Source organism: Pollicipes pollicipes, unplaced genomic scaffold (assembly GCF_011947565.3).
Source record: "Pollicipes pollicipes isolate AB1234 unplaced genomic scaffold, Ppol_2.1 Scaffold_6138;HRSCAF=7277_pilon_pilon_pilon, whole genome shotgun sequence".
NCBI lineage: Eukaryota > Metazoa > Arthropoda > Thecostraca > Pollicipedomorpha > Pollicipedidae > Pollicipes > Pollicipes pollicipes.
Window position 1 is genome coordinate 24,067,333 of NW_023596818.1, and position 12,155 is coordinate 24,079,487.

The 12,155-nt window shown below is 56.1% G+C and overlaps 1 protein-coding gene across 1 annotated transcript in view; it reads left to right on the forward strand.

The window, feature by feature from the left end:
- Positions 1 to 12,155, forward strand: part of ND-24 (NADH dehydrogenase ubiquinone) — a 91,236-nt gene that overhangs the window by 16,016 nt on the left and 63,065 nt on the right. Inside the window, exon 5 of the mRNA XM_037229915.1 lies at positions 8,934 to 9,043. Within this exon, the coding sequence (XP_037085810.1) occupies positions 8,934 to 9,043 (110 nt within the window). The remainder of the gene's footprint in view (positions 1 to 8,933; positions 9,044 to 12,155) is intronic.

A 12,155-nucleotide genomic window follows, 5' to 3' on the forward strand; every position in this document is an offset into this window, starting at 1 on the left:
CGTCCGGCCTGGCAGGGACGCGCCCCGTCCGGCCTGCAGGGACGCGCCCCGTCCGGCCTGGCAGGGACGCGCCCCGTCCGGCCTGGCAGGGACGCCCCGTCCGGCCTGGCAGGGACGCGCCCGTCAGGCCTGGCAGGGACGCGCCCCGTCCGGCCTGGCAGGGACGCGCCCCCGTCCGGCCTGGCAGGGACGCGCCCCCGTCCGGCCTGGCAGGGACGCGCCCCGTCCGGCCTGGCAGGGACGCGCCCCCGTCCGGCCTGGCAGGGACGCGCCCCCGTCCGGCCTGGCAGGGACGCGCCCCCGTCCCACGTCTGGGCGCCGTCAATTTCGCGTGTCAATTAGGGCAAATCAGGGGATCGTGTGTAGCTGGTGATCACAAACGATGCACCGGGGAGATTGGGTAATGTATCGGTGCGGTAGCGCTGCGCTGTCCGTCTGCCCCGTTCCCTTCACCCAGCTCGTGCACCGTCCACTCGGTTGTGCTCGGGGTAGGCCCTGCCGTGACGGTGAGGTGGCCCTGCCGTGACGTCACACATGCAGTTGAGTGCATCGCCGAGCACGGCCGGCTTGTAAATCGGCTCTCCGATGACCTGCCTCTTCCCGTTGCGGCAAACAAATCGACACTGCTTGATCGGCTCGGGATGTCTGCATTGAGGCAACTGGGGCAGACTTGTGCTCGATTGGGCATGATGGGATTGGAATCAATAAGCATTGTACGCTTTACAAAAAGACAATTTATGCCGTTCACAGTGCTTTTCTTTTTCTTTTTTGGATCCGATTCAGGATGCGAGTTGAGTCCATGTGCGAAAACCGAGTAGGGCATTTTTATCCTGTTAATCTAATTTTATCTTATGTTGGGAGACGCCATTTCAGGTCTTGACAGATCTGCCTCTGACTTTGTATAAAATTGATTGTAGTGAAGACCGGCATCTAAAAAAGACAGCAAATTTCCAAAGGTATCTGCCATAAAGACCGCTGGGGGTGGGGGCCACTTTAGCAAAGCGTGCCAGTTTTCAGGAAAGCAGACAATAAGGATAAGGTCATTAAGTTGTACATATATATATATATATATATATATATATATATATATATATATATATATATATATGCATATGGACATATATATACACATATGAAACATATATATATATATATATATGTATATATATATATGTATATATATGTGTGTATATATATATATATATACATATATAAATATGTATATACACGATTTTAGCCCGATGAAGTTGTCGGCGTGGACACGCTTAAAAAGTGTTGCGCGGACAATCCAAAGTGGCCATGCAATCAAATGCAATTGAGGTGCAGTGTGGAAGCAGCGCACCAGCGTGCGCTCATAATTACATAGTCCTAGTTGGATTACCGAAGTTCCGTGAAGATCAGAAGGCTTCCTGTGACCCTGCAGCCCCAGGCATGGGACGGTGAACTACGAGACCTCGCGAGCTCGCAGAGTGCCCTTAATATATTCAAACAGGAGCTGAGGGACGCTCACAAAGTCCCACTGGCTTGGGAACCGACGGCCAGGAGCCCGCAAGCAATTATGAGCCCGTGGACAATCGTGATTGCAAGGGGAAGTCAGATCACGTGTCAACATCTCTGCAACGTGTGATGTGGATATTAAGGTACTTTCTTGACGGCACCAAGGGATGGATGATGTCATGGGCGGAAATATGTATATTTTGACCGTATCTTTTATATCGTTTTTAAACGTCCGCTCCCAGTAAACAAGTTAAAGTCTCCCCATGTTATTAGCCCCGAGAATGGCCCATAATTTTTCTGGACCCTGTTCCTTTCAAATATGTCCCCCCCCCCCCACATTCCACCCATTCCATTAGTTCTTCGAGCTTCCACTCCCTGGACATCGTTGAACCCTTGATTCGTGAATGAGATGTCTACCGAAGCGGTTATTTCCTAATTTTTTGAACCATTAACGCAGCCGACTGTGCTCCCAGCCGACTGTGCTCCCAGCCGATTGTGCTCCCAACCGAACGTGCTCCCAGCCGACTATGCTCCCAACCGACTGTGCTCCCAGCCGACTGTGCTCCCAGCCGACTGTGCTCTAAGCCGACCATTGAGCATTTATTTCCGTTTATCTCCGTATATGCCACTCTTGAGGAGATCTTTGAGATTTAACAGTACGGTAGGGAAGTTAAAGCAATTTCCGTTGCAAGGAAAACTGATTTATTTCAACTAAGTATTGCCAGTTTAACGTTGCATGTATTACTGCTGTCTGTGCATGTCGCTTGCAGACATCCTTTGTTATCCCCTGCTGGATTTATCATCATTTTGTTTCCCGTCAAAAGTGAATAATTTTGACAGCGGTGAAGATCCCTGTAAGTGAGCGGTGTAGTGTTGACTCATAAGTCATTTGTGACCTTGACTCAATTGGGCACAAATGTGATACAGGGCGAAGGTGTCAGCGCAGACCTATATGATGGAACTATGCGTTTATACACTCCATGAACCTGGCAGTGCCCGCGTTTTCTACGTCCAGAGAATCAGGCAAATGACTTACGTTTCATAGATTGCGGAGATAATACTTGCGCCTTTGGTTGCTCCCTGTCGTAGATGATTGAGGGGTAACAGAGAACTTTGTGATTGTTCTGCTCGTTATCGAACTGGATTTTTGTCAAGCTGTGCGTATGCGCTCTGTTGCTCTTCCTGGAAAGCTGATTGCCAACTGAGCGAGCAGATCTGTTGTGATTTGTCGGCTGCTTTTAGCACAACGCAGCGATTAGTTCAGCTTTTGTTCACGAGGGCGTGCAGCGCCACGCGGCTTTTCGCTGTAAGATGATCCGCCCAGCAGCTGTAGCGCGCAGTTGTCTGCTGTCACCAGCATCGCAACGGTTCTCATCACGGCCTGCAGTCAAGCGCATACTGGCTTAGAAATCAGATTATTTGTGTCATCCCAGACAGCTACTCACTGGCGTTTCAGGTGGTTCGTTGACCGTTGTTATACGGATCCGATGGGTAGTTTGGAGCACTTCACTAACGTTACGAAATGCGCTGGCTTTTTGGACAGATTGTTGTATGGCGTGGCTCAGGGTTTTGAAAACTGAAAAAATAAGTAGGCACTGGTATAATTGACGCCTTATTCGCGTTGCCTGAAAGTACTGGTGGTACGATGCCTGCGTGCATTTTGACTGACAAGAAACGTAAGGGGGCTGTTCTGCATGTGTATGAGGTTTTGAATTTAGTTACCCATTTGCAGTGTAATTTCTCGCAGATCACAATGATGCCCGTAAATGATATATGACATTCGCAGTAATACTTCAAATCTGTTTTTTTTTTAGCTAGGCGCACGTGAACTTGTGCAGGCTATTTTGCGCCGCCTTATAGGACGTGACCCAGAGATATATGGAGTAATAGAAGCGTCGCATGAGTTCCGCCTCCTCATTTCCATATTGTGTTCAAGGCAAAGACAAATATGATCATTAATTTACTTGTATTTGGACTGCGTTTTGTGATCGATAATGCAGGCGGCTCAGTTCTAACTAAATCGGGCAGCTCCAGTGGCTAAGACTGACACGAAGCTAGGTATCAAACAATTCAAGAACATCGCCGTAACCGAGAATGCAAATACAAGGCAAAACATACCATCACAGAAACGTATGAAAGAGCACCTCGAGAAAGGGACAATGAAACGCGCACATAACGGAGGTGCTACAAGTGAGTCAGCACGTCTGCCACACGCCATTCTGACACGGTCAGTCTGGCAACGACTCTTACGTCATAAAAATGTTCCATGACGTCATCAGACGATGAAACCTTATTGAGAACCATATTTACTTAACGATGAAATCCTATGGCGGTCTTTTACACTTGAGGCATGCAAATAGTTGCGAGTGAGCCTTTTCCCATCATATTTGATGCTTACGTCAATGTCTTCAAATGCGCTACATTCCACGTGACCCTCGACTGGATTCGCCGTTCTTTGTAACGCGAAAAGTGTGGTGGTCGTTATAACGCACTTCTATTTTAAAACTATGACTGATAGAAATATATTTTTATAGACAGTATATTTTTATCAGCGAGATTTCGTGATTGGTTACTGGTGTTGAATGCTGGGTCAGAATCGACCCCACTAGGAAAGATTAAATGTCAAGTTTTTCCCTGAAACAGATTTACATACTAATATGTAAAAGACATTGCAACATAGGAACATGCGATAGGCACAGTCGTGCGTGTTGTTTAATTTTGAGTGTAATGCTATGTCGGCTTATGCGGGCTGAGCAAATTGAGTAGGTAAGGTACCGTTAATATATCAGTGACGTCCTGCCGCCGCGATCGGCCGTTTGGTTGGCTGTCTCCCGCTGCCCGCACCGGTCTTAGATCGGCGTGCAGTCGTCCCAACAACATGTCCCTGCTTGGAAACCAGAAAAGCTACAGACATGTTTTGTCAAAACACGCACAGCGAATCCTGCAGAGGCTGCTGAAAATTTGGGATTATATGATATGCCAGGGAGATATCGACAGAAAATTCCAGGGAGGGGCACGACCCCCCCCCCCCCCAACAGGGCGAGGGTTAAAATATTCCACGTCACGTACAGGTACAAATAGTCAACACTTCAAAGTACATTCCAGAATAAAGTGTGCTAATCCCTAGTTGAAAGTTTGCCGTCAAAAATTCCGACTAGTTGGTGCCCATCTAACCGCTAATGATCCTCTTAAACTAAAAGAGTTTTTGTGCGACCCTGTCAACGAATGAAACGATTCAACAGTCAACAGTCAATCAACAGTCCCATGGATTTGCACTGGTGGGGTGGCCCGCGTCAGCGAGTATTAGGCCGGCCCCTCCCCCCTCCCAGCACGCACCGCATAAAGGCAGCAACATAAACTGGTACTGCGCAGCCTGTACCAGTTTATGTACCAGCCTGTACCTGGAACCTACTGCCCTTGTAAACGGAGCGGGAGGCAGGAAGGAAGGGGGCTGGCACCCCGGCGTATGAGCAAAGATCTGAACTCCGATAATTTTCCTTATTGATAATTGATACTTGGAGCGTCACCCGCGCTCGCCTGTCGCCGCGGGCGGCCATCACGAGGACTGGCGCCCGACTGCCACAACACAGCTGCCACACCACGGCTGCCACAACACAGCTGCCACACCACGGCTGCCACACCACAGCTGCCTGCCACACCACCCACACCACAGCTGCCTGCCACACCACAGCTGCCTGCCACACCACAGCTGCCACACCACGGCTGCCTGCCACACCACAGCTGCCACACCACGGTTGCCATACCACGGCTGCCACACCTCAGCAGCCACACCACAGCTGCCACAGCACGCTGCCACACGACCCCAGACCGCAGCGCACAGGAGCGCCACGCACATCGCCCGTGACGGTGCGGCGCACGAGATCAGGCCGGCCCGACTCCGTTTCACGTGCCGTCGCTGACGCCGCGGGCGGCAGAGGCGTGCTGGGAATGCGTGCCGTCGCGCTTGGGCGCAGCTGATAACGCCTCTCCGCCCCGCCTGTTGGCGGCGTTGTCATCGTATTTCCCGGGTGCGAGGCGGGCGCCGAGAAATCGACTGCGGGTGCGAGCGAGCTCCCTTCGCCGTCCGAGCGCCGTGCGCAGCGGGGCGGGGCGGGGCGGGACGAGATGGAGGGAGGGGAACGTGGGCGATGGTGTCCGTAACCCCCCCGCGCGCCGGCGTGATTGGCTGAGCAATTAGTCCGGTTTGAGTGGGAGCAATCCGGCGATCTGCCGCGGTCCGGGCTGTGGATGACCTTTGCCCAGGCCTCCGGATGGAGGCGGGATGTTACCACTGGTCCTCAGCGGGGCCGGCATGGCCCTCCCTGGGGAACCCGCTCACACGACATAGCGTAGCGCGCCGTCAAAGATAGCCAATCGCGACGGCGGAGGGGCCGGCTCACAGCCTGCACGCAACATGCTGGTTGAGAGCCAGGCGTCCAGTGAAGAGACTGGGCTGCCCGGCTACATGTGCGGCGGGTTTGTGTTCCGGGGCTCAAAGCGGCACGTTGCCGCTCCAAACCGCCGCGTTGACATGGCGCCGGTGCCGTCGAGCTCACCCGCGGTCGTCACGAGCGTGCCCGACGTTGGTCCGGACCGGACCCGGTGGTTTGCCGGCTACCTGTTGCCCCGCCCGTCCGTGCGCTCGTCCGTTCTTCCGTCCATCGAGGTCGATACAGCCGCGTGAGGCGGGGGATGGGTGAAGGGTGGGGGCGGTGTGCGCCGCCGCCGTACGCCCCGGCCGCTTCGTTCCGGCCGCCGCGGCGTCGGCCGGCTGCGGTGCAGGCGGGCCGGTGCTGGCGTGCGGTGTGGCCGTGGCCGTCCCGCTGTGGGTCTGTCGCCGCCGCCGCCGCCGCCTCAACGTAATCACCACCGCGGCCCGGGTGTCGGTGTGGTGGCTCCTGCTCGCTTTGGGTCGGTGCCGAGGATGCGGACAGGGTAGGTCAGCGTGGCATGATCGCATCTCTACCACTTCACCCGTGGCCACGAGAGGCGCCCGAGAAGCATGGCGGCGGCGCTGTGCAGCTTGTTGTGCTGTAAGGGTTGCCAGTACAGCTGACCTTAATGTTCCACGCAGGCCTTTGCGGATAGGTTGCACCACTTAATCAGGTGTGGCGTTATGTTTGTAGACTGATATGATATGTGCAAATTACGTCCGCTAAGGATTGGTTTTCCCCATTTCTGCCCCATTTCGCCCACGTAAGGCTTGCATGATACGGCTGTACCCGTTCAGTTCATATAAAGTTGGTTTCAAAGTTATCGCGGCTAAGTTCTCACTCCCCAGGCGACGGGGATACGTCCGTTTTCTTTTTCCATTAATGTCTGCAAAATTGGAAAAGTTTGCCACCGGCTGGCGGACCGTCATTGCAGTTGCGAGACGGTGTTCAGATATGGCCTGTTAGACCACGTGAGTGATGGGGCGCGTCAGGCGTCGGTCGGGTCACGTGACATAGGTTTGTGTTCGAACACGCGGCGAGGCTTCGGGGGCTTCAGCCACGGCCCGCGGGTCAGGCGCCGCCGCCGTGACCGGGCGACACTGAGCTGGCCTGGATCCGACCCGTAGGGGGATCCCGTGGTGGCAGTGGATCCGGATCGACCCGCGGTGGATCCCGTGGTGGCCGGTGGATTCGGATCGACCCCGCGGTGGATCTGTTGGTGGCGGTGGATTCGGATCGAACCCGCGGCGGATCTCGTGATGGTGGATCCGGATCGATCCGCGGCGGATCTCGTGGTGGTGGTGGATCCGGATCGACCTATGGTGGATCTCGTGGTGGTGGATCCGGATCGACCCGCGGCGGATCTTGTGGTGGTGGTGGTGGATCGGGATCGAATCGCGCGAACATGGAGGACGGCTGGCCTGACAGCGGGGCGACCACATGGAGTTGAGCGGTGGCGAGAACCCCTCAGTCCGGCCTAATAACGGGCGGGGGTTATGCGAAATGTTAGCCAATGTTCTTCAATGTTAAGTGCGTGCGATGCACTGTTTATAGTCCTGATGTAGATGATGCGCGAGTGTAATCAGGCGCAGAGCCCAGTCAGAGTCCGTCAGATTCAGAGTCAGAAGTCAGTCAGAGTCTGAGTCGGAGCACCAGGTATCCGCGTCATAATGCTTACATCGGGCTTGCTCGAGGATGCAGGGTCATGATTCAGTGAGTTGTAGACGCGTCTTTACCATACATTTCGTACTAGCTACTCTAAACTCGATAACATTCGCTTTGGTATGCGTGGGGTAACAACGTTTTCAACTTCCTGTGCCGATTTACGCATCTTGGCTGGTCTCTGATACTCTTCATTCAGTCAATATGAAGGACATACAGATCCTCTTGACCAGAAAACCCGCTCGGTAATGTTTCGGGACACCGACAGAGGGCAGAGGTGGGCGTCTGAGGCCGAGAGGACCCAAAAGAGGCGCTCAAAAAAGGGGCTTCAGCGGAACTAACGCCATCGCTTCCGTCACCACCCACTCCGCAGCGGCGTTGCAAATGCGTAGCCTATCCGCGGAATCAGGCATCAAAGCGCCCTTGGGCGGCGCTCGTCGATCTCGGGGGGAAACCGCGCCGACAAAAACTCGGCTGCCATTGAGAACGTTCGCCCCGCATGAGTGGTGCCCTGGAGCGCGCGGCGTCATCAGCCAGTGGGACGGAGGACCGCTGCGAAAAGCAGCGGCACGCCGCGTGCTCAGAAAATTAAACAGAATGACACCACGGGACAATCAAGGGGGCTTTGCTTGCGTGTTTTAGCGCACGCGCCCTCATTCATAAGGAAACGTGCTCCAGTGTATCGCGTGTCACTGCTTTTTCCGTCCCTGCCAGCGCCAGGGCAGGGACGGAGAAAATCTGTTTAAACGAATCTGTTTAAAACCATACTGCCTTGTTCGTGCCTTCCGTGTCGACAACCATACCTGGTTCTCACAGCATAGACTATAGTCATCCGTCCACTCACCGTCCCAGGACGGCACGTCCGGCGGACTTGTGGCCGTACGAGACTAGCGGGATGTGACCTACAGCTTCGTACCCGGCCCACTGTAACCCCGGCCGTCCCCCGTCGGAACGTAACCTCAGCCCGGCCCACTGTAACCCCGGCCGTCCCCCGTCGGAACGTGACCTCAGCCCGGCCCCACTGTAACCCCGGCCGTCCCCCGTCGGAACGTGACCTCAGCCCGGCCCACTGTAAACCCCGGCCGTCCCCCGTCGGAACGTGACCTCAGCCCGGCCCACTGTAACCCCGGCTGTCCCCCGGTCGGAACGTGACCTCAGCCCGGCCCACTGTAACCCCGGCCGTCCCCCGCCGGGACGTGACCTCAGCCCGGCCCACTGTAGCCCCGCCGTTCCCCGTCGGAACGTGACCTCAGCCCGGCCCACTGTAACCCCGGCCGTCCCCCCGCCGGGACGTGACCTCAGCCCGGCCCACTGTAAACGCAGGCCGTCTTCCGTCGCCAGGCATCAAGAAGGGTGAGACGAGCAAGGACGGCATGTTCACACTCAACGAGGTCGAGTGTTTGGGGGCGTGTGTCAACGCTCCCATGGTACAGATCAACGACAACTACTACGTGAGTACCATTGAGAACGACGGTGATGTCTTGATTTAGGAGCGCTACGACTGCCTTGGTCACCCTGCGCCTGTGTGGAGAATGTGGAGGACCAGTACCATGGAGTACGTTACTTGGGATGCGCTTTGACTTTGTGCTGTTTGCGTGTTTTCTGCCGCTGTGTTGATGTCTACATTGATGTTGCTGGTGATAATTTGTTCTGTGCCGGTTGTTGTTGGGTGTTGGTTCTCCGTACCGCCCTGTACCGGTGTCGTGAGCCTTTCCTTGGGGTTTCTTCCGGTAAGCCCGCCGTCCCTGCGCGCAATGGCCCTGTCTGAACGGTCCGTTCTGTGCTGGAATAGTATTGCATTCGTTTCGCCACAAAGAACGCTTTTTTTCGCGAGGGAGCGAAAATAAGTTATGGTTTATTTAGACTGGGGCGGGTGGATGGGCTCACGCGCAAAGAATGCACGAGCGGAGCCGCACGCTTGCCGCCGAACTGGATGTGGGAGTGCGGCCATTTAAAACCAGAACAGATCGCAGCAGCTTTGTCTATGCGGTCGGTACGCCTGTACTGTTCTCTTTCGCTCCTGCGTGTGTTTTTCTTTCCAATCGGAGAGCTTTCAGCGACGTCGATGTTGGCGTTCTGAGCCTCTCTAATCGCACCACTCTCTTGACAAGTTCACCAGCTGTTGTGGGCAGAGTTGCGCTCGGATGGACTCGGATGAAACCGATTCTGATTCCGACCGCGGCTCATTGGATCGGTTGTGACGAATCTGAATCCGAACGGCACGGATCAGGCTTGAGTTGATTCCTATCTCGGCTGGTGGAGGTGAGGCCTGGTTTCGGAATCGATTTTAACGGAATCGCTGCCGGTGGCAGTAGTTGAAAATATGCATGTGACTTTATATTTCGGGTAAGATAAGACATGCGCCAAAAATGTAGAATGATCCGGCACATGAATTGCATCGGATGCGCAGCTTCAAAGATTGGGCACCCATACGCCGAGAACGGAGAGGTGCCTCGATTATCGCCCCCCCCCCCCCCCCCCCCGCCCCTTCCTCCCCATTCTCTGACAGGGGCTCCCGATGGTGATGACTGCGGCGCCTCCCCTCCCCCTCCCCTGACACCAGTCCCGGGTGTTGATGACCGCGGCGCCTCCCTCTCCCAGAGCCGGCCCCGGGTGTTGATGACCGCGGTGCCCTTCCCCTCTCCTGGTACCGGTCCCGGGTGGTGATGACCGCGACGCCTCCCTCTCTCTCCAACACCGGCCCCGGTGTTGATGACCGCGGCGCTCTCACCCTCTCCATGGCACTGGCCCCGGGTGGTGATGACCGCGTTTCCTCCCTTTCCCGGGCAACGGTCCCGGGTGGGTGATGACTGCGGCGCCTCCCTCTCTCGGACAACGGTCCCGGGTAATGATGACCGCGGCGCTCCTCTGACGCCGTCCGCGGTTGGGCTCGCCAGCAGCTGTTCCTCACTACTATCCACACTGTGGCCCGAGCGAGCGTGTCTGGTCGGGACCAGACCCCGGCCAGCTGGTCCGCGGTCCCGACCCATACAACCAGCTGATCTGCGGTCCCGGCCCCCCAAACAATCAGCTGGTCCGCGGTCCCGACTCCAAACGACCACCTGGTCCGCGGTTCCTGACCCCAACTAGCCAGCTGGTCGGCGGCCCGACCCCAACCAGTCGGCTGGTCCGCGGTCCCGACCCCAAACAACCAGCTGGTCCGCGGTTCTCTTCCCCCTCCCCCACCAGCCGGCTGGTCCGTGATCCCGACTCCAAACAAACTCCAGGCGTGGTCGAACCCAGGTAGCCCATGTGCGGTCGAAGGTCGTCCTAGTTTTTCAGAATCGTTTAGCTTGGAATACAATGGCAAAACAAGCAACACTAACTTTATGCTTTCATGTTTCGTTTCCGGCCCTGTTTTTCCGGTCCCTAATGCTGTTTATGGTAACTGGATTTGCGTTTGATGATGTATGGAAGTAACATCACATACGCAATAAATGCAGTTCAGAACATGGTAAATACGTCCATATTGTGTTCCCTCTCTAGGTTTTTCCTGTCCCTGATGCTATGTTCTGATAACCGGATTTACGTTTGGTAATGCATCGGCAGTGGCACAACGTGCGCAATAAATGCATTTCAGTGGTGAATAAGTATGTCCGTATCGTGTTCCCCTCTAGGCTGTAACGTTCCCACCCATGTTTCTCCACCCAGCGAAAGCAAGGTTTTATATTGGAGCTCTTCACTTCAATACCCTGACATACCTTATATTTCGGGCCGTGGTCGGGCCCATCCCGCGGCCGCCGGTCGCCCGTCATCCCTCCACTGTAGTGCCCGAGTGCACAATACGGACGCGGCGAGGCCGGCGAAATGATGGCCGGGCCGCCAGAGCTGGGCCGCCGCCGAAGGCACCATTGGACCCCGATGAGGCCGGCCAGCGTTTCATTTCGCTTTACGGGGGTCCTGCGAGCGGTCAGCGGCTTGGGAGCGGAGCCGGGTGCGGTGCGTCCGGGTGGCCTCGGCGCTCCGTCGGCTCCAGGGGCCGGGGAGCGGTCAGGGGCTTGGGAGCGGAGCCGGGTGCGGTGCGTCCGGGTGGCCTCGGCGCTCCGTCGGCTCCAGGGGCCGGGGAGCGGAGGCGGGGTGCGGTGCGTCCGGGGGCCGTTGGCGCTCCGTCGGCTCCAGGGCCGGGGAGCGGTCAGCGGCTTGGGAGCGGAGGCGGGTGTGGTGCGTCCGGGTGGCCGTCGGCGCTCCGTCGGCTCCAGGGGCCGGGGGAACGGTCGGCGACTTGGGAGCGGAGGCGGGTGCGGTGCGTCCGGGGGCCGTCGGCGCTCCGTCCGGACCCAGACCCGCGTAAAACCGAATGGAGCGAAACGGCCGTAAAGCTGGGCTGATGAATGGGCATAAAACGTGTGCCAATGGTATTCCTTGGCCAAGTTATGGATACCTTTGTCCTGCACTTTCCCTTACATCGTTGTAAGCCTATTTGTCACGCACTGGTGCTCTTTGTCGGCATGCCAGCTGCCCGTATTTCATCCTTGTTGGCATGATCGTAAACAGGCAGCTGAGCTTCGGTGAGAGCGTACAAATGGCTTGGTATGCGTTGATACACGCCATCTTGTCAGTGAT